The sequence below is a fragment of the Lepisma saccharinum genome, chromosome 29 (assembly GCF_977018435.1).
Source record: "Lepisma saccharinum chromosome 29, izLepSacc3.1, whole genome shotgun sequence".
In the NCBI taxonomy this organism is placed as follows: Eukaryota; Metazoa; Arthropoda; class Insecta; order Zygentoma; family Lepismatidae; genus Lepisma; species Lepisma saccharinum.
Genome location: NC_139257.1, coordinates 47,396,158 through 47,419,234, shown reverse-complemented (window position 1 = coordinate 47,419,234; position 23,077 = coordinate 47,396,158). Strand labels below are relative to the sequence as shown.

General features: G+C 37.0%; 1 protein-coding gene across 1 annotated transcript in view; it reads right to left on the bottom strand.

Annotated features, from left to right (window-relative positions):
* Window positions 1-5,522: 5,522 nt before the first annotated feature.
* The window catches only part of nst (phosphoglucomutase 3-like protein nst), a 30,042-nt gene continuing 12,487 nt past the window's right edge, over window positions 5,523-23,077 (bottom strand). Inside the window, exons 5-12 of the mRNA XM_083114953.1 lie at window positions 19,494-19,695; window positions 16,174-16,323; window positions 14,799-14,967; window positions 13,419-13,531; window positions 12,160-12,317; window positions 10,981-11,173; window positions 10,176-10,291; window positions 5,523-9,240 (exon numbers count right to left, since the gene is read on the bottom strand). Coding sequence (XP_082971079.1) covers window positions 9,102-9,240; window positions 10,176-10,291; window positions 10,981-11,173; window positions 12,160-12,317; window positions 13,419-13,531; window positions 14,799-14,967; window positions 16,174-16,323; window positions 19,494-19,695 — 1,240 coding nt within the window. The 3' untranslated portion in view covers window positions 5,523-9,101. The remainder of the gene's footprint in view (window positions 9,241-10,175; window positions 10,292-10,980; window positions 11,174-12,159; window positions 12,318-13,418; window positions 13,532-14,798; window positions 14,968-16,173; window positions 16,324-19,493; window positions 19,696-23,077) is intronic.

Sequence of the window (23,077 nt, the reverse complement as noted above, 5' to 3'; positions counted from 1 at the left end):
AGCTCTTCTTGCCACGTTGGTAGGCAGGCTTTCGTAGTTTATTTGACAATGGACAGAGCATTACTCTAGGAGCTCCTTGTAAAACCTTTTGCACACGACAATAATAAACAAGTGGCTCAGTCGGTAACGCGTCTGACTACTATGCTCAAGGTCCCGGGTTCGATCCCCGGCCGGTTCAAATCCGGGAACTTTTCTAACGGTGGAAGCGGCCCCGGCGCCCACCCAGCGTCGAATAACATGGGTACCTGGGGGAAACCCTGGGGGGTAAAGGCAGTTAGGGGCGTGATGCTGATCACATCACCCCCACTCACGACCGGATCAAGAAAGTGTGGGGCGTTACTCCCACACCCCCTATACGCCTTCATGGCATGGTGCTATGCACAGGGGAACACTTTACTTTTTTTTTTTTTTTTTACTTTACTTCTCCTATCATTTAGGTGATGCTGCAATGCACAAACTAAAACCAGTATTTGCTTCTTATTTGTGTAACAGCAGAAAAGCACAAGGAAAAAAATAAAACATATCAATGTGTAGAACGACTGCCCAAACTGCAGTCTGTGGGTCACTTCTGGTTTGTCAAGGTTTCTATAGTACTCATGAAACCTCTTTATTTTTATTCTGAGGCATTATCTTCAGTACAAGTAAAATGCAATGTGACCTGTGACCACTTGTTCCATCGGCCTCATTGGCCTTACATATGAAAAGTTGGAGGCACCCTGGTGTATACTGGGAAAAAAAAAGTTTGTTTATATTCAAATTCACAATTCAGATAGTAACTTATGAACTTCATATTGTCATTATGAATTAGCATTTATTTTTACCCATTTTTACTTAACAGTCCTATTGCTTCTGATTTTTTTTTAAATTGTTGGTAGTTACCAGAAACATTGTTTGGAACATACTGGAACCAAGTTATAAAACTGTAACTTAGCATATACGGTGAAATGAGTCCCATACATTTCCATCTTTGAATGTTAGTTAATCATGTCTGCTGTTGCGTTGAGAGAGAAGAGGAGATGCAGCAACACAGGGTGTTCTCTCTCACACCACACACACACACACACAAAACAGATGGTTGACTATGATGTGCATACAGAAGTAGTGCAGGTAAAGAATGCATGAATTTTTCATATTTCTTAACAACAAATCTGGTGTTAAATCCCTTCCCAATCCTCACAACCTACAAGTGTAATCAAGGTCAAACCTGTGGAATTAAACACACACAACCATAGGCGCCGACTCCATGGGGCTTGGGGGGGGGGGCTCGAGCTCCCCCAATGTTAACATTGTGGGGGCAGAGCCCCCCAAATAATTTTGCTTAAGAGGATATAATGTATTATTTTGCTTCTCTTGTAAAGTTTACTCTGAATTGTGCCACATGAACTTAACTTTATATACACATTTGAAATGTTATAGACCATCAACTTTGGGGGGCTGAGGTCTCTAAACCACCAAGTTTGGGGGGCCTATGTCCAGAGACAGCAAAACAGATGACTTATTACTATATACTAAGTATGTAATTGTGAGTATTGTTAAAATTTTTACTAAAAAGAGTTTCAAAATAAGATGTGCATGAACTAGGAGAGTGGATGGGACGTTCGGGCTACAAATGCCTCTCACATGACATTCAGAACGGGATCATTGATATATTAGGGAGATCTGTTTTGCGCTCCGTGGTAGCAGATATTAGAAGTCGGGAATATTTTGCTATTATGGTTGACCAAATTTGTGACATATCCATCCATGGACAATTAATATTCTGCATTCGAACTGTGAATAAAAATGTTGATATTTTTGAGGAATTCATGGGCTTTTATGAGATTCCGAACACTGAGGCCAAAACTTAAAAAAGGGAAAGAGTGAGTCATTCATTAATTTATTTCAGTGATCAGAGCCCCCCAATAATTTTGACAAGTCGGCGCTCCTGCACACAACCAACTGTTGATTACAAACTATCCATTCAGTTCACTTACAAGTGTTTGTACTGATCAGTGAAAAAAAAAAAAAGGAGATGTCACACTCCAGTGTCGTTCAATGAATAAGTGGCTATCAGAATAAATTAATGCAGAAACTGTCTTCATTATCATGCAACAATAAAAATGAGGAGTCAAACTACATAGACTGGTCATTTTCAGTTACAGGCTAACATAAATTTGCCCACGAGGAGGAGGCCCTCTTTAGTTTTAATAAGTTTTCTTTGGTGGCCCTTTCATAAACAAACATCAAAAATTAGATAACTAGCTACGAAAATGTAACGAAGGTCACATGTTCCCCAGTCTGATTCTGCTAATTCTTGTCACGTAATAATCAGTGGCATGCATACAATGTAAGCTACCAAAGCATTGCTTCGGAATGCAATATGCAATAACGTAATGTCATCATAATCGCACGATTATTCAATAATATCTACATAAAACCGTTCCATTTCTTCACTACACATAGAATAAATACCAGCTCCTGCACTGAGGTTGAGCCGAAGCGATATCCCCTCTCACATCGGTTCAGCAGTGGCAGACAGTTGCGCATGCACCTCAAGGTCACGGGCCGTGTGCAGAATTTATTATTATTATTATTTCTGTTTCAAACAAAGCTAGCATCGGACAGGGAGTTAGTTTACTCTATACAGAGACAGAGAGTGTATCGGAATGTTTCAACTCGTATTGTTTTCGGTTTTCCTCAGTTTACGGGTTTGGTTTGCTGAATGTATATGAAAGTGTGTGAAGGTACCAGGTAGTATCTAGTAATATAGAACAATGTGTACACTCGCCTCAATTAGTACTCTGGCAGTTTGTATCTTTATACAGCATATTTGCAGAAGATACAATTCAAAATACAAGTGTATCAATATACCCTGTATAAAACACAGCTTATTACTAACTTTGTTGACCCTGTGCTATAAAATCTCTTTTGTCCAAAATGTTTTCTGCCTGTTCTTTCTCAGGAAAAAATGATATAATTTAAAATGGACGGACAACACCAGAACTACCGAACTTGGTTCAAAAGACCAGTAAATTCACTATACATTTTCAGTGTATATATTATATATTATTATCTATATATAATAGATATTATATCAGTGCTTCGGACATCTAAATGGTCACCACACGCCACTGTTAATAATACTATGCATGCATTCTATTTGCACATATGCATTGTAGAGACGGTGCAAATTATGATTTTGTTTATCTTATTTGCATTGCATGAACAGTGTACTTATTGTATTTTGGACCCCCATACTGTGTTTGTGTTACTTTGTATATGTGAGTGCAGGCCCGTAGCTAGAATTGATATTCAGGGGGCTCACTGGTTATCGGGGGACAGAGGCCTTTGTAAACAAAGTCCATTTTTCAAAAGTTTAACAGTGTTAAATGAAGGTAAATTATTTGTGTGTGTGGGAGGGAGGGAGCATTAAATTACATAAAATTTAGAAACACAAAAACTACATTTTTCTATACCTTTTAAAACATCACTGGAAGTGTTAATTGACTGCTACTGAAATCATCCCTTACTACATACTCCATACTACTTCCGATGATACAGATATTTATATCACACAAGATAAAAATGCACAATATTCAATCATAGTGCCTACATTCCACCCCTGGCCAAAGCAATGAGACTCCCCTTCATTTCCAAAACTTGGCATCTGTCTAAACGGGAGGTCACAACAGGGGAAGCAAAGGTACAGATAAAGAATGTAATTGCTGCTGTTCATGTTCTGTGAATTTATCCTTCACCAAAGTTGAGCAAAATAATATTTGCTGTCTACATTTTCACTCTTCACTGCAAACAAATTATACAAAATAGTTTTACCAATGTCAAGGGGCTGATGGCAGTGCCAGCAGGGGGGCTGAAGGCAGTTTCAGGAGGGGCTCAGCCCCCGGTCCCTGCCTGGCTATGGGCCTGTGAAAGTAAAAAAAAAGGCAAAGTGCTCCCCTGTGCTTAGCACCATGCCATTAAGGCATATAGGGGTGTGGGGGTAATGCCCCACACTTTCTTGTTCCGGTCATGAGTGGGGATGATGTGATCAGCATCACACCCCTGACCACTTTTACACCCCAGAGTTCCCCCAGGTACGCATGTCATTCGACGCTGGGTGGGCACCGGGGCCGCTTCCATTAGAAAAGTTCCCGGATTTGAACCGGCCGGGGATCGAACCTGGGACTTTTAGCATGGTAGTCAGACATGTTACCGACTGAGCCACCGCAGCCACTGCTACAGGCCTGTGTGAGTGAGTTATTCATTAAAAATCAGAGAAGCACAAAGGTGTAACAATTTTTCTGTGTAACAAAAAATCACTAGATTTTTAAAGCAAAAATTATTTTTCTTAAGATGGTAATCAACAAAGTTGCATCTACATAATACCCAAGAAAAAACAATATTTCTCTCTCTTCCTTTCTTTTTGTTTCATTAAATAAAACAAGTGTGATACACTAAAAATCATGTAAAATCTGGTGAGCTCTGGAGGATGTCATTCTGATGACAAATGTTATCACCATGAAAGTGTCAACGCATGCAAGGTTGCCTGCTCATTTTATCAAAACTTATTTTCACTTCTTCACATATTTTGAAAATTATTTCCATGCCATTCTGTAATGCTTCTATTTATTTTTACCTTACATTACAGTAGGTTTTTAATGGAAGGGCCTCCCTTATTGCATAACGTGATACCAACCTTGCTATACCACACAACTTAGAAAATATGCAAATCACCACTCTTAGCAGTAAAGACCCTCATTATCAGAGGCATCTCATGAACGCATGCAGTGAATGCTGCGCATGCGTAAATTGTGGGAAAAACGAAAGCTTGCTCTGCGAAGACATTAATAAGCATTTCTCCATTCTAATTTCTTCATATAGGAGAAGTATTTATTTTACACGAGAGCGCTAAACTAAGCTTATATTACATTTCTTGGATCTGAAGTGCAAGAAAGTAATAATTCTTATCCTACAATTGACGCATGCGTCACTTCAGACTCAAGAAATGTAATATAAGCTTAGTTCAGCGCTCTCGTGTAAAATAAATACTTCTCCTATATGAAGAAATTACAATGTAGAAATGCTCATGAATGTCGTCGCAGACCAAGTTGTCCTTTTTCCCACAATTGACGCATGCATTCACAAGATGCCTCTGCTTATTACTCATTAATATCCATGGGGGGGATTGTTGGAATACAGGGTGGCTGCACCACCTCTGGCAACGTCACTACCTCCTTCCCAACTCATTTTTTTTTTATCTGGCACTTAAATCTTGAACCATTCTTCATCCCATTCTTTAATTCCTTCAGCTACCGATAAAACTTCTGCATGTTACATATGTACATTTTCCTTAAACTTGAAATGGGTAGACTGTTTCCGTGGCTTCCAGCTGATATTGGTTTCAGTGTAAATTTTAAACATTTATAACTATGGTTTTGTGAAAACCATGATGAATGATTAGCCAAAGGGGTAGGAAAGTGAAGTAAAATATACAATAACAATACAACATCAATCCAAAACTTGAACAAGAAAAAATACATTGATTGCTTATGCATAACCTTTATTACCAAAATTTGTGTAAAAATACAAATTTACCACAACCAATGATAAATACAGTCATAAGAACATAACACTTACTCTAATATAGATATAAAATTGAATCAGTCTCAAAAATAAAACATTTTAGTTCAACTTGTGGTACTTTTAAAAGGAAGATTTCATACCAAAGTGATGAGCAACATGCAACAAGTGTTGCTTCACACATTTCACATCACAGTGTCATGACTATACCTCGGATTTTACGTTTTTAACCTATTTTTTCCTTTGCAGGTAAATAAGAAATAACAAGTTATATCAGCGTTTCATTAAGAAACGAAACAACTGACGGACTTTTCTAGTACTTAAAATAACCTATTTTGCTTTTTAGAACCTATTCTAGGTTTATGTGCCTAAATTAAACCTTTTTTTAGGTTTTCATATTTTTTTATAGGTTTTACAGGATTCTTATATCTCACAGAGGTATTTACTAGGTTTGGTGGTGAATTAATTCAATGACTGGCGTGTTTGAAACATGTTTTCTGTCGATTTCGCTCCCTCCAAGTATATGATGTTTATCAAAGCATTAAACAAAACAGACAGTGGCGGCAAAAGGGAACAGTTCTCCTCTACTTTTTATCCCTGCACTATAGACTCTTAATGCTAAGCCTTGCGTACTAAAGTAAATTTGGTCCTTCTTGGCATTCACGACTTGCGAAATAATGTTTCAGCATTCAAATTTGCACTACCGACTATGTTTCTGTTGATAGATAATTTTCAGCACATGAAATGATCCTCACAGACAAAAAAGGCAGTTTGAGTGTGCATAACGCAAAAAGATTCATGGTGGTCACTAGGACCATGATAAAATTCAAGTATAATTCATGGTTTTCAAGGTGAACTTTCCAAAAATTCAAGGATACAAGCAACCTATTCCAACCTTACGTATGACCGACTCTCACCCTCCCTTACACACACAAAAATATTAAGAATGTAAAGGGTTTGTATGATTCCAATGTACCAAAAGATTTAGCTAATCAAATTCAAGATATATTATTTTGTAATAATCTTCCGTCTGTCAGATAGATTTTTCTGCAAAAGACACTAACAAGGAAACAGATTGAAAAAATTTTGTTTTATTTTCCATGTAGCTTTCTTTTTTTTCCTAAAAAAACAAAAGCTAAACTGAGAGAAACTTGCTTCAGGTATTTATAAACATGTATAAATTTAATAGGATTTGGATTAATAAAAGTTGCAATTTTTCACGTCTATGGAAAAAAAATTGGAAAAGAAAACATCTGCTTGTACCTTTTTTCATGATTTGCCACAATTCATGAATAATTTCCGGAGACAATAATTCATGTGTAATTCCCGGAAATCAAAGTAGTCACCCTGATATTGTGCAGCAAATTATACATACGTAATTCATTTTTCATATCAACAAGTAACTATTTCTAACAGCACAAGTGCAGTATTATAATAATTTGTAGATAATTTTGAAAATGATATAAAGAAATGAAAATCTGTTTAGAAAATTAATATTTGGCTATTTCGGTTCATGTGAAATTTTGTTTTTAACGATTGTATCTAATCAGTATTTTTCAGGAATTTTGTACCAAATTAAGTCTTTTTGCAACCTCTTTCAGGATTTTTCGAGCCTAATTTAAGGTTTTTAGGACCTATTTTAGGATTTTTAGAGCCTATTTTAAGGTTTTTAGAGCCTATTTTAGGATTTTAGAGCCTATTTTAGGAACCTAAAAAGCACACTTTTTAGAACCTAAAAATCCAAGGTCTAGTCATGACATGCTGCATAAACATGTGTGAAATCTCCCTGAGAAGGACTAGATAACATTTTAGGTAGCACTGCATTCATTAGCTTTGGAATGGTCATTCACAAAATATATTTGTTTTATAGGGACGTTATCAAAAGATTCAATAATACTAATATTGCAAGATTACTTCAGGAAAAATATACATTTATTGGAAAAGAAAAGGCACGGTCGTACATATCTCCATTTAACTATTACTGTTATTGTACAAAAAATTACTTTAATTTTCAATTAAGAAAGAAAAAAGGCTAGGTTTTATTAAATGAGTAAGAAATCATGCGGTTATGGAAGTAGCAGAAGCGGACATTGCTTTTACTGTGAATTTTATTCATGCAAGAAAATGTATTTTCAACTACGTGGAGTTCATGTAAATCTGAAGGTGCATATAATTCAATACTGAAAGACTTGCTTGAAGTTTAGTAGAATACTAAATACACTCTGATGAAAAGGAGCGCCAACTTGTCTCTTACTCTCCAGGTTGGGCTTTCATTGTTGCTAACCGGTTTCATGGTAGGACCAAGCAGGAAAAGATTAAATAAATACAATTAAGAATAAAAAAGATCTACACAAAAGAAAGCTAACATGTTGGCACAATAGGAACAAAAAAAAATCAAATTGGCATAGCAAAATGCTAGTGATAAGCTTGTTACATTATGACATTATTGCATTTTAATATTATTAGGTCATTTGCCATATTGTGAAATAACAGGATTTCAAAACATTAGAGCATGCAAAAAGGATTGTATATATAAAAAAATTAAAGTGCATTATCTTTCTTGTCTAAATGATAAAAAGTGCAACCATTGTACCAGCTCATGGTAAATAACAAAAGCTTCACATTTCTTATTACTAGGGCCCGGGACTTTATGTCCTATAAAACTGTAAAATATGTATGTAGTTATGTCATAAAACTTGAAAAATATGTCAGAAAAATGCAGAAATATGCCTAGCAAATACAAAAATATTCACAATAGTACTATCGAAATTCTCACTATATGGGAACTCAGTATCTTCCAGGGAAGATCGACTAGGGTGGGGTATTAAGTGAAGTCAAACTTCCTTTAACCGAAGAATGTAGTGGGAAAATATAAAAATAGTGAGAGGTTCACTGCAACTATCCTAAGTTTTATTTACTATTATGTCAGATTTACAGCTTTGTGGAAACTAAAGCATAAACCTAGGCAATTAACACACAAACACAACGTTTCTAGGCAGATTTGAATTATATTGAAACTGAAAAACAAGCCTACAAATATTTTCCAGAACAAGTTACACTCAATTTCTTGTCGCCATTTCCTTATCCTGCCATCGATAATCAAAACTATCCGTTGCGCTAAAGGTAAGGAGAATAAATTATAAAATAACCAATTATATTCAAAATATTTGCAAAATTATATAGAAATATGTCTTATTACAAGAAAATTGAAGAAAAATGTTGTCAAAATGCGAAATTGGTAGAATATGTCAAAATATGCCTTATCAAGTTTGTCTACATCGGCTGAATTTTTATCAGATACGTAAAAATCTCACAACAGTATTCTATCCAATGCCAAATAAAATATATGTTATAACATATAGTCCCGGACTCCACTTATTACCATCACATTTTGAGAAGCTTAAAACCCCTGTGATAAAATGACACTTGCAGAACAATTTACCAACCACCACTTGATGTGTAGCATATTGTAACTTCTTTGAGCAAATATTCAAGTTGCCTACTGAAAAGCAGCCTGACGGCTGAAATTCAATGTGCTGAGTTTATGGAACCTTAGGGGCTTCACCAACTCCCCCTGCTAACCGATGCACTTTCAGAGCCACTTCAGATGCCAGACGATCAGCATTGTCTTGCGTGTCGGCTTCTGCATACACACGAACAACATCTTCCGTTCCAGATGACCTGCAAGGAAGAGACACCCTTTTTGAGATTCAAAGAACGAATAAGTGCATTGGCTGATCAGCAAAGAAGAATATGTCAAGGACAGACCGACAGAAAAGAAAAAAAGATAAGTACCTTCCAAGGCAACTGAATGAAGCTCTCAGAATGGCCGATACATTTCAACATTTACAATGGAATTAACTCCCTTTCATTTGACAGTAAAAAACATCTTACGTCACGTGCTGGCAACATATTTGTTAAAAACAATAAAAAACACACAATTTAACAAATTCCTTTTATTTGTTTAAATACTAGTATGTAACTTTCTGTTACAATTTCTGACCCACTTGAAAGTTAAGGCACAATTTTCCATCAATTTTCTTTGGTGACAAATTAATATCAAGCTGTATGTCACCCTACATCCAATGTATGTGATCAGATTAGCAAGGAAGTACTTTATCTCCCACATTTCACAACATACACACTATGTGGACCTTGATGCTATACAACAGTTGGGATATACAACATTTACGAATGCTATATTATGAAACTTAACATAATGTTGCCGACAATGCCATATTCTGTACATTAAAAAAAAAAAACACAACTTCACAATGAAGTAAGTGAAAAGTACACCAAATCTATTTTGATATTGAGCAGAGAACATTCTTAAAAATTGCATTTATGTGGCTGTAATAAAAGAGGTTTACATCATGGCAAGTGGAGAGTTATGGGAACTTCAAAAATTCGCCTGTAACCCTCTACTTTCAAACAAAACCACACATTGAAGAGGTTTTCTCGGGCAATCAGCCAGGTGATTTCCAGATAACTTCCAAGTTCTCGGAAGCCTACCCAGAAATCACCTGGCTAATTGCCCGAGAAAACCTCCAATATTCGCCACCAGGAAAGATTCAAGAATTATTTCAAAACCACACATATTGATTCAGGACATTTACCTGACAAAAGACCTGCCATCCTTGTATTGTGTGATAAGTTCATCTATAGCTTCTTGCAAGCCAGCTGGAGACACACATTTCCTAGCTGCATCAGTAGTCTGTATCACATTACGATCCTGGAAAAGAGATAGTGAGTACCTAAGTTACAATAAAAAAAAGGTACAGTGCTCCCCTGTGCTTTGCACCATGCCATGAAGGCATATAGGGGGTGTGGGGTTAGGGCCACACACTTTCTTGATCTCGGCTGAGCTGGAGGTGATATGATCAGCACCATGCACATGGCTGCCTTTACCCCCCAGAGTTTCTTCCAGGTATGCACTTCATACGATGCTGGTTGGGCACCGGAGCCGCTTGAACAGGTTGAAAAAGTCCCGGTTCTCCCCCGCCGGGGATCGAACCCGGGTGTCTTGCATGGTAGTCAGACGCTAATGTATTTTTTGCAATATTTTTTTAATTTTAGTGATTTTTACATTAATTCAATGATTAAAACTTCATATGCCTTTGTTTTACCTGTGTTGTTATATAATATCCCAACTAAATAGATAGATAGATAATAAATATGCACTGTAAACCTGTAGGAATGAGACATTCAACACCATTGTACAAATTTACAGCAAATGAAAGTATGAATGGTAATAAATCTAATCCAATCTAATGAATTCCCTTTGAATCATTAGAAAGAAATGGACACATGAGAAAGTGAAGAAAAATTCTGCGATTGTCATTAGTACAGAAAGAGTAATTTGCAGACACTATGTACATGTAAACATTGGAATTTTGTTCTTATGGCTGATTACATGCTTACCTTCACACTAACTTTCATTAGGCGACTTGGGAGATCTGTGTATGCAGCTGCCCAGTCATCAATGCTCCAGTCTTTGGCATACAGGATCGTCTCCACCAGCAGCATGTCCGAGATTGCATCCCCAACAGTCTGGTTGATCACATCTATTAGAGAGGCTAAATGCTCAGCTGTTGTTCGCTGAATTGGAGTCAAACTGTATGACAAGAAAATAAATACAAAACAATCTACAATTGAAACTTCTATTAAAAAAGACAAACAAATAAGCAAAGCTAATTTGTAACTACAAAAATAACTTTTGAACTATAAAAATGTTCATTACATACTTGTTTTTGCACCATCAAAATATGTGTAATAATAATAATAATAATAATAATAATAATATTCCTATTAGTGGATAGATATATTTCTTCACTGATCATTATGCAAGAGCTGAGCCAATATATTTCAATCAACTGAACTAGCTTTATGAAATTGCTATAGGTACACATAGGATAGACCATTGGCAAGGAATACCGAAGAAACAGGTTTGATCCCTGGATGAACCACAATTTTTCACATAACATTTCCGTAAGTTATTATGTCCAATTCAAATGAAACAAGCAGCAAGTATGGAAAACTCTAGAATAAAGAAATATTTACATTAAGACTTTATTTATATTTCAGTTTCTAATTGCCATGTTGAGGAAAAATTGGTTTTTGTTTCAAGGAAAATACTTTACAATCCCATGAAATCGAAATTTAAGTAATTATCAAGATGTTCTGCACTTTATTTTGTACCAGCTCTTTAAGTGTAAATTCTTAACTGAAGGGTGTTTGGTTGACCCTTGGGGTTGACCCGATGGGATGCTCCTATGGCTTAACATGGTGACAATGAGACAGCTGAAGAGATGCGGTACGAAAAATTTGCTAGCTGGAAGGATACCATCCTACGCCCCTCATTTCGAGAACTGTTTTATGCTGGTAACTTTCTAAAACTACACCAGATGCAGGTCTAGCCAGAACATCAGAACAATTAAAAATTATCTAACTTTAATCATGTATTGAAAGAATTACACTGCTCCACATGCAAGGTAGAAAATTTTATATTGAGGCTTTCAAAACAAAAACTGAGATTAATTGACAAATTGCAAATAGCTGTTACTATTCCGTGAAAGATATTTATAGAGAAAGGAAACCAACCACTGGTTACTTGCTGCATTCCTGATAAGCTTTGTTGCATTGTCACTGAACACAATTGTTCCATGGCCGTTAGCTTCAAAGTAAACACCAATGTCATATTCCATCGCCTTGTGGTGCAAATGTTTCACACCTGGAGAAACACAAGCCACAGGAACTTTCTGGAAGCAAAAAGAACATTGTATTCTTAAATCATAAAGTTTCTCAATATTAAACACGCACTCACCCTCTAGCCTCACATTGGGTGCGTTCCGAAAGTCTTAACGAAACGAACGCATACAACGAAAATAACTGGGCCCGTGAATCTGGTGAAACCAGTTATTTTACAGACTTATGGGACACGGTAGGCGAAAGTGCAGGCGCAGCGTTTTGTTTAGAGAAAGTTTCCACATGGTGTCAGCGGAAGGAATGTCCTTATGGTAAAAATAAACTCTACTGTGGACACTGTTATTCATTTTAATCACATTCCTAGAACGGTCAAGGAATACTCATCTTGTGCATGTTGCTTCATATCGGTCTCTCTTAAAATTATAATACATTTTCCGAACTAGTGCAGTTTGAATCCAACAGTATGTGCATTGTCTGTAGGCAGCAGACGATTCTCACCGAACAAAGCAGCCTTCTAGCCCGTGCGTTTGGTGAATCTCGTTCTTGCACGAAATGCACGGAATGCGACTTTTGGGACAGCATAATGAAACTCACAAAATGCACGGAAGCACTTATGGAACAGCCAGTTACCATAAGTCGTTTAACGCGTTAATCTCGTGCGACTTTCGGAACGGGCCCATATTCTTTTCAGAATGCTCTATACACATTACCTTACTATTTCAAATTTCCTTTACAATTGTCTCCTCCATTCCCTCTCATATCCACACCATTACCTTATCAATGTCAGTGACTGGTTGATCATCAACAGGCTTCTGTGAATGATGAGAGAGTTTCAATCGTAAGTTGTTTTTCTTTCGCAAAGGTTACACGGAATTATTACATATTTGTGCATGAACAGTGGCAGAGATTAGGGGGTGCGAGGGGGGCACTTCCTTCTGCACTATGCTAAACCTTATGTATCAAGGGAAAGTAAACTGTTCCCCCCCTGTTTTGGAACCCAATCGCCGCCACTGTGCATGAATGTTTTGTTGGTTTCATCAGGAAATAGAGCACTTGACACAATGACATGGCTTTGTCAAAATGTAATACATTTTTAACGATTTTTGTTTTGTTTAAAAGCGGGAGGGAGAGATATGAGAAAACCTTGCACTCACCAAAGTCTTGGATATGTAATTTGTGGAATTTCCATTGGCATATGCAGTTTGGACTATACCCAAATTTAGACTCAATCCACTTTTGGTCACAAGCTCCATGAGATACTCAGCCACTACAAAGCAAAATACAAAAATGCAAAAAAATAAAAATGGTGTATATCATGTCAACGTTCAGTTTCACATTATATTATCGTTGCTTTTTTTTTAAAAAAATAGTTATTATATAAATATTATCAACTCCTAATATAATAATTGTTGTAGAGCCTTCTTTTCTTTCTGGTTTAACAGAATAGAATGAAGCCTTTCTAAGGGGAAAAGTGTTAAGACGCCATGCAGTTGGGTCAGACGATGAAAAGTAAATTGTAATTGGTTAAATGGAGTGAAGGGTAAAGGGCTAAGGGCTTGCTTTGATGTCTTTCCCCACTTGCCCTTATGTTGCTGGGTGAATACTGAAATGTTGGGGTTTCCAGTTTCAAACCAGGACTGCTGGCACAGAAGGCAAGAACTTCGGTGGAACCATCTTCATTTACTCTTGGCTTACCCTTCTCTCTCCTTTTTACTTTTAAAAGGTGTTATTTATTTATGCTAGTATTATCCTGCTGAAAAACAGCTGGCTGGCCTTAGTACAGCAGTACGTATACATGTAAATACATAAAAGTCATACATTTATAATACAAGATTGAATGATAAAGATGTGACTGTACAAAAGAAATACTAAATACAATAAGAGGTACAATAAAATATAAATGATATATACATTAAAGTATACATGATAAGTCATTAAAATAGGCCTGGTGACTGATTAAAATACAATTGATCTTTAGGCTCGTTGGAAATTATTATAACTACTGACTATGGAGTTTAGAAACTCATTATATTTATAATCTGTAGATGTTGTCAATAAAGACCCTTTAGTGCGTACTCGATATGGCGTAGCTCTTTCGATAAAAGCGTAGGGACAGAGTAGTAACCTTCTAAAATTTTCTCAATGAATTTTATCATTTCTCTTTCTTCTAATTTAACATTTAACTTGTTCAATAGGTTGTCATAACTATAAAATAATTTAAACAGTTTAAATCTAAAATATAAATAGGAAAGAAATTTATTTTCCAACACCACAGGAAAAATTCCATGTCAGAAACCTTTCATAATATTTGATGCTAATCATACGTTTCGATCAAAAATGGGTTGAATATTATGGAGCAATACTCTGATAGATTGATATTCTAAGGGTGAAATATAATACGCTATTCATAATTTCAAGCTGCTGAATATCAAAAGATATGCAATTATTCTAGCAAAACTTATTAATGCTTTAACGTTTAATACATCAACATGAAAATATGTATACAGGTGTAATTAAGCTTTAATTTGGCGTACCTAATGTTGCTATCCTATCCCCATCCATGATATGGAACTTATTGTTCTTGTCCACGTAGGAGTAAATGATGCGATCAGCGTCTCCGTCCACAGACACACAATGCACTCCAGTCTCGACAGGCACATTCAGGGGAGGTTTCTGTGACACCTTCACATAATCAGCACCACACTGGAAGACACAAACACAACAATTATTACAAGCTTTTTGTTAATCAAATTCAGGGACACATAATTTGAATTACACAGATGAAAGGTTAAGTTATGCATAATCATAAAACAATATACAGCTCTCAGTATAACCAGTTCTTCTTTAGCTAGTGAATGCAATGTCACTGACAAGATACTTGCAGCATCTGTTACCATGTAAGGCTGGAAATGTGTGTGCTGGGGGAGGGGGGAAACGGAGTTTCATTGTCTCCATGTTAACTCGACCAAGCATTCCCATCAAGGAACTTCCACCACTTTGAGCACTGGTGTGAGAAAACAGTGTCAGAATGCTCCTAACACATTTGGAACGCATCGAGATCATACTGCTGTCTTGGGAGAGAAGTTCACATGCCATTGCAAATGATTTCAATCAAAGACACCCTCAAAGAGATCCAGTGTCACATGTGGCAGTTGCACAATTACTCCAAAAGTTCAACAACAGCTGACAATCAAGATGTCCCAGAACTTCCACCAACACATTAGGAGCATTCTGGTAGTGTTTTCTCACGCGAGGCATTTGTTACAATCATGAAGTCATAACTTTTTCCTGATTACAGATAGGTTGAAAAAACCTTCACCATTGCATTTCTCTTGAAATTCTAGCCTCATTTGAAATATCGCATCACCCCCTTTCAGTTTAAAAAAAAATGAATTCAATTCAATATGGTGGACGTCCGCATGGAACATGCCAATATGGTTTCCCCTAGGCCTAACCTGTTTCTGTCATGACCATTTGTACCCAGCCTAACTCCTCACATTCTATAGGGAGTGTTAAGGAACTTCTGAATCACCCTGTATATGTAATAAACCTGAAAATGAAGGAACAAAAATAAAATACCTCCAATCAAGAAGCTAGTGGGAGGAAGGGTATTTAAAAATCTCTTTAAATCAACTTTTCTAGGATTCCCAAGGTAGTGGGAACCCTGAATATGTATTTTTTAGTTGAAAAATAATTGAATATTAGCACACACTGAACATTTAAAATTTTGTCTAGCAATAGGATACTATCAGGCTATCTGTATCAAAATTTATAAAATTACAGTTAAAAATCAATATCAGTTCAGCCTCTTACAAACTACAGCATAAAAAGCATTGGTCTAGTGGCCTGTGATAAAATGTAGCAAAACAAGTCTTCAAATCTCCAGAAATTACCTAAGGAAGAAATTACCATATAATTTAGAACACCATCCCCACTATTGAAGAATTCCACATGTAAGTTGTCTCCAAGGTATTCATTCATAAGCTTCATCTTCAAAGCACCGACTCCATTCGCTCCATCGAAGAGAACCTTTGGAACATATTTCTGCTTGTCTTTCCTCTGTAAAGATGAAAGGACCACATGTAAAGGAATTGGATAAAGTATAACTTACACGACATGCCACCGTTTCCTAAGTACCTGAAGTTAAAATGGTACTGTTTTGGCATGGACTAACTTATTCTAGTCAAGCTTACGCCACTTCATGTGGCTTCTTCAGGAGTTAAAATAAGAATAAACATGGCTACTTCTTGCTGGCTATTTTTTTATTGTGATATAGCTGTCATTTGTTTATCTGATTTCCACACAGAAACACCGTATTTCTTGTTAGTAGTTCTTCTCAATAATAAATGCCATCCTTTATCTAAAGGGCATGCATGTTCATTTGAGTTTTCTGATATTTCTAAGATGGCAAATGACTCTCTTACATTGAGTTCAATTGATCATTTTGTGGTAAATAATACATAGGACTAACCAAGATGAACATCTGCACAAGAATTCATGAACATAAACTAGATAAATACATAGAAACTAGTACTCACTTTATCCGCAAAACTGTTTTTTCTTCTTCGTTCTATTAATTTCAGTGGCCGCTGCCACCATCCTCGTTGGAACTTGCTGTACTGTTGCTTGGCGTGCGTCTTTTGTTTGTAGTTTTCCAGCTGCCGCTAGGTGCGCTGTTGTTAACTGTACGTCTGTGTGTCCATGTCGTCTGCTATTTCCCGGTGTTAACTGTTGTAGTAGGGGGAATCCAAGTGTGGTGTGCCTGTCCTCTATCGATATTTAGCTCGTGTAGAAAGTGCATTATGGCATGCGTTTCCTTGATTTTGGTGTCTACGAGTGGTGGGCAGTGTGTTTGACATGTACCTTTTGAATTTTATGGCTATGGTATTTGATGTGTTTGGCAAGACCAGTAATGGGTTGGGATTTTTTTGCATCCAACAGCACCTAACAGATGCAAAAAATCAAGGAAACACATGCCATAATGCACTTAATGCACACCGGGAAATAGCAGACAACATGGACGCAGATGTCCAGTTAACAACAGCGAACCTAGCACCAGCCGGAGATCTACAAACAAAAGACGTACGCCAAGCAACAGTACAGCAAGTTCCGAGGATGGTGGCAGTGGCCACTGAAATTAATAGAACAAAGAAGCAAAAACAGTTTCGCGGATGAGGTGAGTACTAGTTTCTCCGTATTTACATACTACTGCATCTCTTTTCACAATTATGAATAAACAACATATTAAAGATAAACAAAAATCAAACATTTATTTGAATACAATAAACATAGATTGAAAGAAACCAAATTTATCAAAAGTGCAAGTGCTTCCAAGCACTTTTAACTTTTAAGCACAATAATGAGTATTTGCTCAAACATCTCGTCTCCATGTAGTTAAAACACATATTGTAATCTATACGTTCCAAAAGAGACCATAGCAAAAACATGCAGCCAATACAGCAGTAAATCTTTAATGGCCTTGTATATATGTATCATTTATGACAGATCAAGGAGAAAAAAGAAAGGAGGGTTCTCTCAGAATGACAGAGTCAGTAGCAATATGACCAATGGTGCAAAACAGTAAATGTTAAACCTTAAAATGTATGTAATAATAATTGTGCAAGTTACACAAATTCTCTGTAGTGGTGAGTTTCTTTCCTGTTGTAAGCTATATGTGACAATGAAATGAGAGCTCATAAACATTCCAAGATATACTATCATACAAATCCACTGAGGAGTACATTGAAAGGGGTCTAAGGGTAAACCTTATGCCAAAATTACAATAAACTCGAACTCAGGACCCCTGGCATCGTAGCGTGATGTGCTAACCACTCCACCATGGGGGATGGCTCATGGTACATATATAAATGTATAAATTAATTCATCTGAAGTGTTATAGGTTACACACAAAGCTATTTGAAAATATGAAAATACCCAATCTATCAGTACTTGTATTTTTCACATACTATATTTCTTGTCTCAGGCAAGATGTTTGGAGTTTTTCATTTGTGTGTGCATGTCACTTTTATCTGTTTATGGGATTAGTACAGCTTGTAGTCATTGTAATTGTTTATTTTATGATGCTTTTCTGCCACTTTTGGCTAATCCTGATAAGTATGCATGATGATTAGATGAGATTAATAATGAGACAATCACAAACACTTACTTGACAGGATAAAAATGTCAAATCCCACTGGCAGAGACTCATTCGTTTGCAAGAGTGCAGGTTCCAGGGTGTAATTTGTGGAAGGGAAGTTGACTTTGCTCCTTGTTTGGCTTGTACAGTTTGTAAAACTAACCGCAATTAACTCTGTGCACAAATTTTGTGCAGGTAGTTTCCTAATGAATTAAATGAGGTGACGTTTAAAAATGTTGATTTTCAAGGTAGGGATTTACTGATTTAAACATTCAGTTCACTAACCCCTTCCCTGTGTTCGGCGTAATATTGTGACCTTGGACACTATAGCTTATTCTGTGTTGGGCGCAATATTACACCCACGAACATCTATGACTGAAGTAACCTGTGTTGAACAGAATAATACATTTTTTGTTGGTAAAACATATGTTTTGCTATTGAAGAAACAACGACCTTTTATTCAGTCAGGATTTTCAGTGTTGACAAAAAAGAAGAAAAAGAAGAAGTAGTAGTTCAGAGGAAAGTAAATTGTTTTTGTGTTATGCTGACAAAGTGCAAACGTGACTTAGTTTGTGTGCCACATTTAGTCAGTTGATTTATGAACATTTTTTTTTGGTGTTGCGTTACTTGAACTGTTGGTAATTTATTGTTGGTTTTTGAGTTTGTGAGTTTCTATTAGTATCTAATAGTATTGTCATACTTATTGAAGATATTGCAATGAAACTTGGCGGACGTATTATGTATAGACCATAGTATTTTTCAAGGTAGATTACAATCGGGTACCTATATCCAGGGCCGGTCCAGAGAGCCCCTAAGTTACCAAAAGGGATTTTGTGGAGGGAAATTTCCCAAATTATCCCAGATTTCCCTTTCCTCATACTTGATGTACACAAGTGTGTGGTACCATTTGAAAGCCTGTTCTATTCTGAAGAGAAAGACGTATGAACAATGATACTCGGATATATTGTGCTGAAGCAGTAGCTACTAAAAAATATTACTACACAAATCAGAAAAAAACCACACAGAACGGGAAAGCATCTTGTCACAAAATTAGACAGGCAAGGGGTTAAATTTCAAGTTACAAATAACCTACCTCTCCCCTCAGTTTTTTGAATGCTCCAGTCAGCTTGATGTAGTACCCTTCTTCGGTAGGCTCCCCATACTCCCCAGCAGTGTTCCTGCACACTACAAAATAGTGCAGCATGGGAGTTGTCACAATGCCAAAGTCTGACACCTTGCCTTCGAGCACACTAATGCCATCTAGCACAGCCTGGGCCAACGAGGGACTGCTTGGTCTGAAAACAAAAAAATATCCACTAACTGGTGAACTCATTACATCACATGAGCTTCATGTATTCCTGAAAACTATTCACATTTTGAAATGTATATACAGGAAGTGCTCCTTCATGGTAAAAGACAACTGCCATTGGTAAATAAATTTTAATAGTTGGCTAGTGTCATATAAAACTAAGAAATACACTATACCAATTTGATTTCTCATTTATTTGAAGAGCTGATGTTTACTGGCTTTTCTAAATACTCGTATTATAGAGTGGACTCTTTTCAATTCAAACTAGGATAATTCAAATTACAAACTAAAGGTTAAAAGATTAAAAATCAGTAACTTACGTGTGTGAGCAGAGATTTATCAAACTACGTTTCGAAGGTTATACTACCTCCTTCTTCCTTTCGAAGTTACTTACGTGAAATTTAGAAGATTTCGTACTTCCGCGTTGCACAAATTAACGGTTCAATCCTATTAATTTAAGCGCTTCAAACGCCGTACCCTTTTGTGAATGAAGACAGTGGATCTTCAAAATTAATAGGATTGAACCGTTAATTTGTGCAACGCGGAAGTACGAAATCTTCTAAATTTCACGTAAGTAATTTTAAACCGCGTTTACCGCAACCACCATGAATACGTTTCGAAGGTTATACTACCTCCTTCTTCAGGTTAAAACGATGTTTTCAGACATCCGACATGGTGCCTCATCGAGAAAGTGATAGTTGAGGATTTAGGTTAAAATGGTATAGGAAAGACACTTTCTAAAAATAAAAAAAAGAATGTAAAATACACATACTAAAACCGTGCAATACTAAAAAAAAAAAACAACAACACAAGAACGTTCAAAGCTGATGACGGCGAACTGCCGATCGGTGCTCGAGGTAGGTGAATGCACGGTGCCAGCTCATACCTGGAGAAGGAAAATCCCCCCCCCCCCCCCCGGTCTATCCTCAACCGGGGCTCGTGAGTCACCAATCCAAGGAGAATTCAATTTCCACCTCGGCGGCTTTCCTAACCTCAGGGGTAACATGGAAGCCCATCTCGTCTCTACTCCCGGCAGCTTTATCCCATTTTTCAAAAAAGTTTATCCAGCAGTTTTCCAAATTCCCATCATCCCTATTGAGTTTATTCCTATTATCCGCACATATATAGGCTGCCTCATACACATTCCTGTCCAATTTATTGTTGATCTTCCTAATGACTTCTCTTTTGGCGATCTTATGCTGGTTAACTAATACATGTTCAGATAATCCTGTCTTGGGTATACCTTCCTTTACATCTTTATCGTGCTCACCCCACCTAATTTGCATACTCCTCCCGGTCTGTCCCACGTATTCCTTTCCGCATTCACATACTATCCTGTATACACCCTTTTGCTCTTCAGGGTTATCGCACCTATCTCCCCTCCCTTTCTTATAAGACGTGAAATGTTTTTCGATGCTCCGAGGTGCTCTCACCCCACATTTTCTCGGAAACACCTTTAAAATATGGAATCCCGACAAAATACGTGTTCTTTTCACCGTTTCCTACCTCCGTTTTATCTTCATCTTCATCATTTTGTGATATTTCTTGTCTAACAATCTTTTTTGCTTTCCTAGCTACTTTCTCCACGTCACGGATAGTATACCCATTCTTTATACCCACCTTCTTTATCCATTCATCTTCTTTTTCTTTCTCTTTTTCGTCATTGCACAGCCTTTCGGCGCAAATGTAAAAGTTAAGAAAAACATTAAACTTAGTTCTATTTTAATGTTGGGATCTCTTATGGAGATACAGCTCGCCTGACAATTGGTAGCTAGGAAAGCAAACTAGATTGTTAAACAAGAAATATCACAAAATGATAAAGATGAAGATAAAACGGAGGTAGGAAACGGTGAAAAGAACACGTATTTTGTCGGGATTCCATATTTTAAAGGTGTTTCCGAGAAAATTGAAAAATCCGTAAGGGGATACGGGATAAAATGTGGGGTGAGAGCACCTCGGAGCATTGAAAAACACTTCACGTCTTATAAGAAAGGGAGGGGAGATAGGTGCGATAACCCTGAAGAGCAAAAGGGAGTGTACAGGATAGTATGTGAATGCGGAAAGGGAATACATGGGACAGACCGGGAGGAGTATGCAAATTAGGTGGGGCGAGCACGATAAGGATGTAAAGGAAGGTATACCCAAGACAGGATTATCTGAACACGTATTAGTTAACCAGCATAAGATCGCCAAAAGAGAAGTCATTAGGAAGATCAACAATAAATTGGACAGGAATGTGTATGAGGCAGCCTATATATGTGCGGATAATAGGAATAAACTCAATAGGGATGATGTGAATTTGGAAGACGACTGGATAAACTTTTTTAAAAAATGGGATAAAGCTGCCGGGAGTAGAGACGAGATGGGCTTCCATGTTACCCCTGAGGTTAGGAAAGCCGCCGAGGTGGAAATTGAATTCTCCTTGGATTGGTGACTCACGAGCCCCGGTTGAGGATAGACCGGGGGGGGGGGGGGAGGAGTTTTCCTTCTCCAGGTATGAGCTGGCACCGTGCATTCGCCTACCTAGAGCACCGATCGGCAGTTCGTCGTCATCAGCTTTGAACGTTCTTGTGTTGTTGTTGTTTTTTTTTTTTTAGTATTGCGTGGTTTTAGTATGTGTATTTTACATTCTTTTTTTTTTAGAAAGTGTCTTTCCTATACCATTTTAACCTAAATCCTCAACTATCACTTTCTCGATGAGGCACCATGTCGGGTGTCTGAAAACATCGTTTCAACCTGAAGAAGGAGGTAGTATAACCTTCGAAACGTAGTTTGATAAATCTCTGCTCACACATGTAAGTTACTGATTTTTAATCTTTTTAACCTTTAGTTTGTATTTAATTGTGAGCAATCAGCACATTACCAGTATATAATTCAAATTATTCAAAAATTCGAACAGAATTTATTTCCCTTGAAATTCCTATTGAAATCAATGTTAAAAATTAATATATAATTTGAATTTTCGATCCTTTCATTTGGGTAATTCGTAGACAAATATCCAGAGACAGCCATAGGGAAGAGAAAGATTCTGATTGCTGGTATTCACCCTATGATCAATAATATGAAATTTCCCACTCTTTTGGGGTGCAAAGGTTCATCCTAAGCAATGATTTGTGAAAGTCTTATCTGCCCTCAGGGTGCATTGTTCGCAATGGCAAATTATGGTGCATATATATTAGATAAAAAGCAGAAGTTCTAAGAGAAGTGGAATGAGGTGTGAAGAATATTGATTGATTGATTGAGTTGGCGTTTTAAGTCCACTTTATGCACAGTAAGGCTAATCGGGACTGGACCTACAATTTAAAGTGGGATCTGAACCACTATGTGCCTCCACCGGGTATCGAACCTCGGACCCCTTGATTACAAGG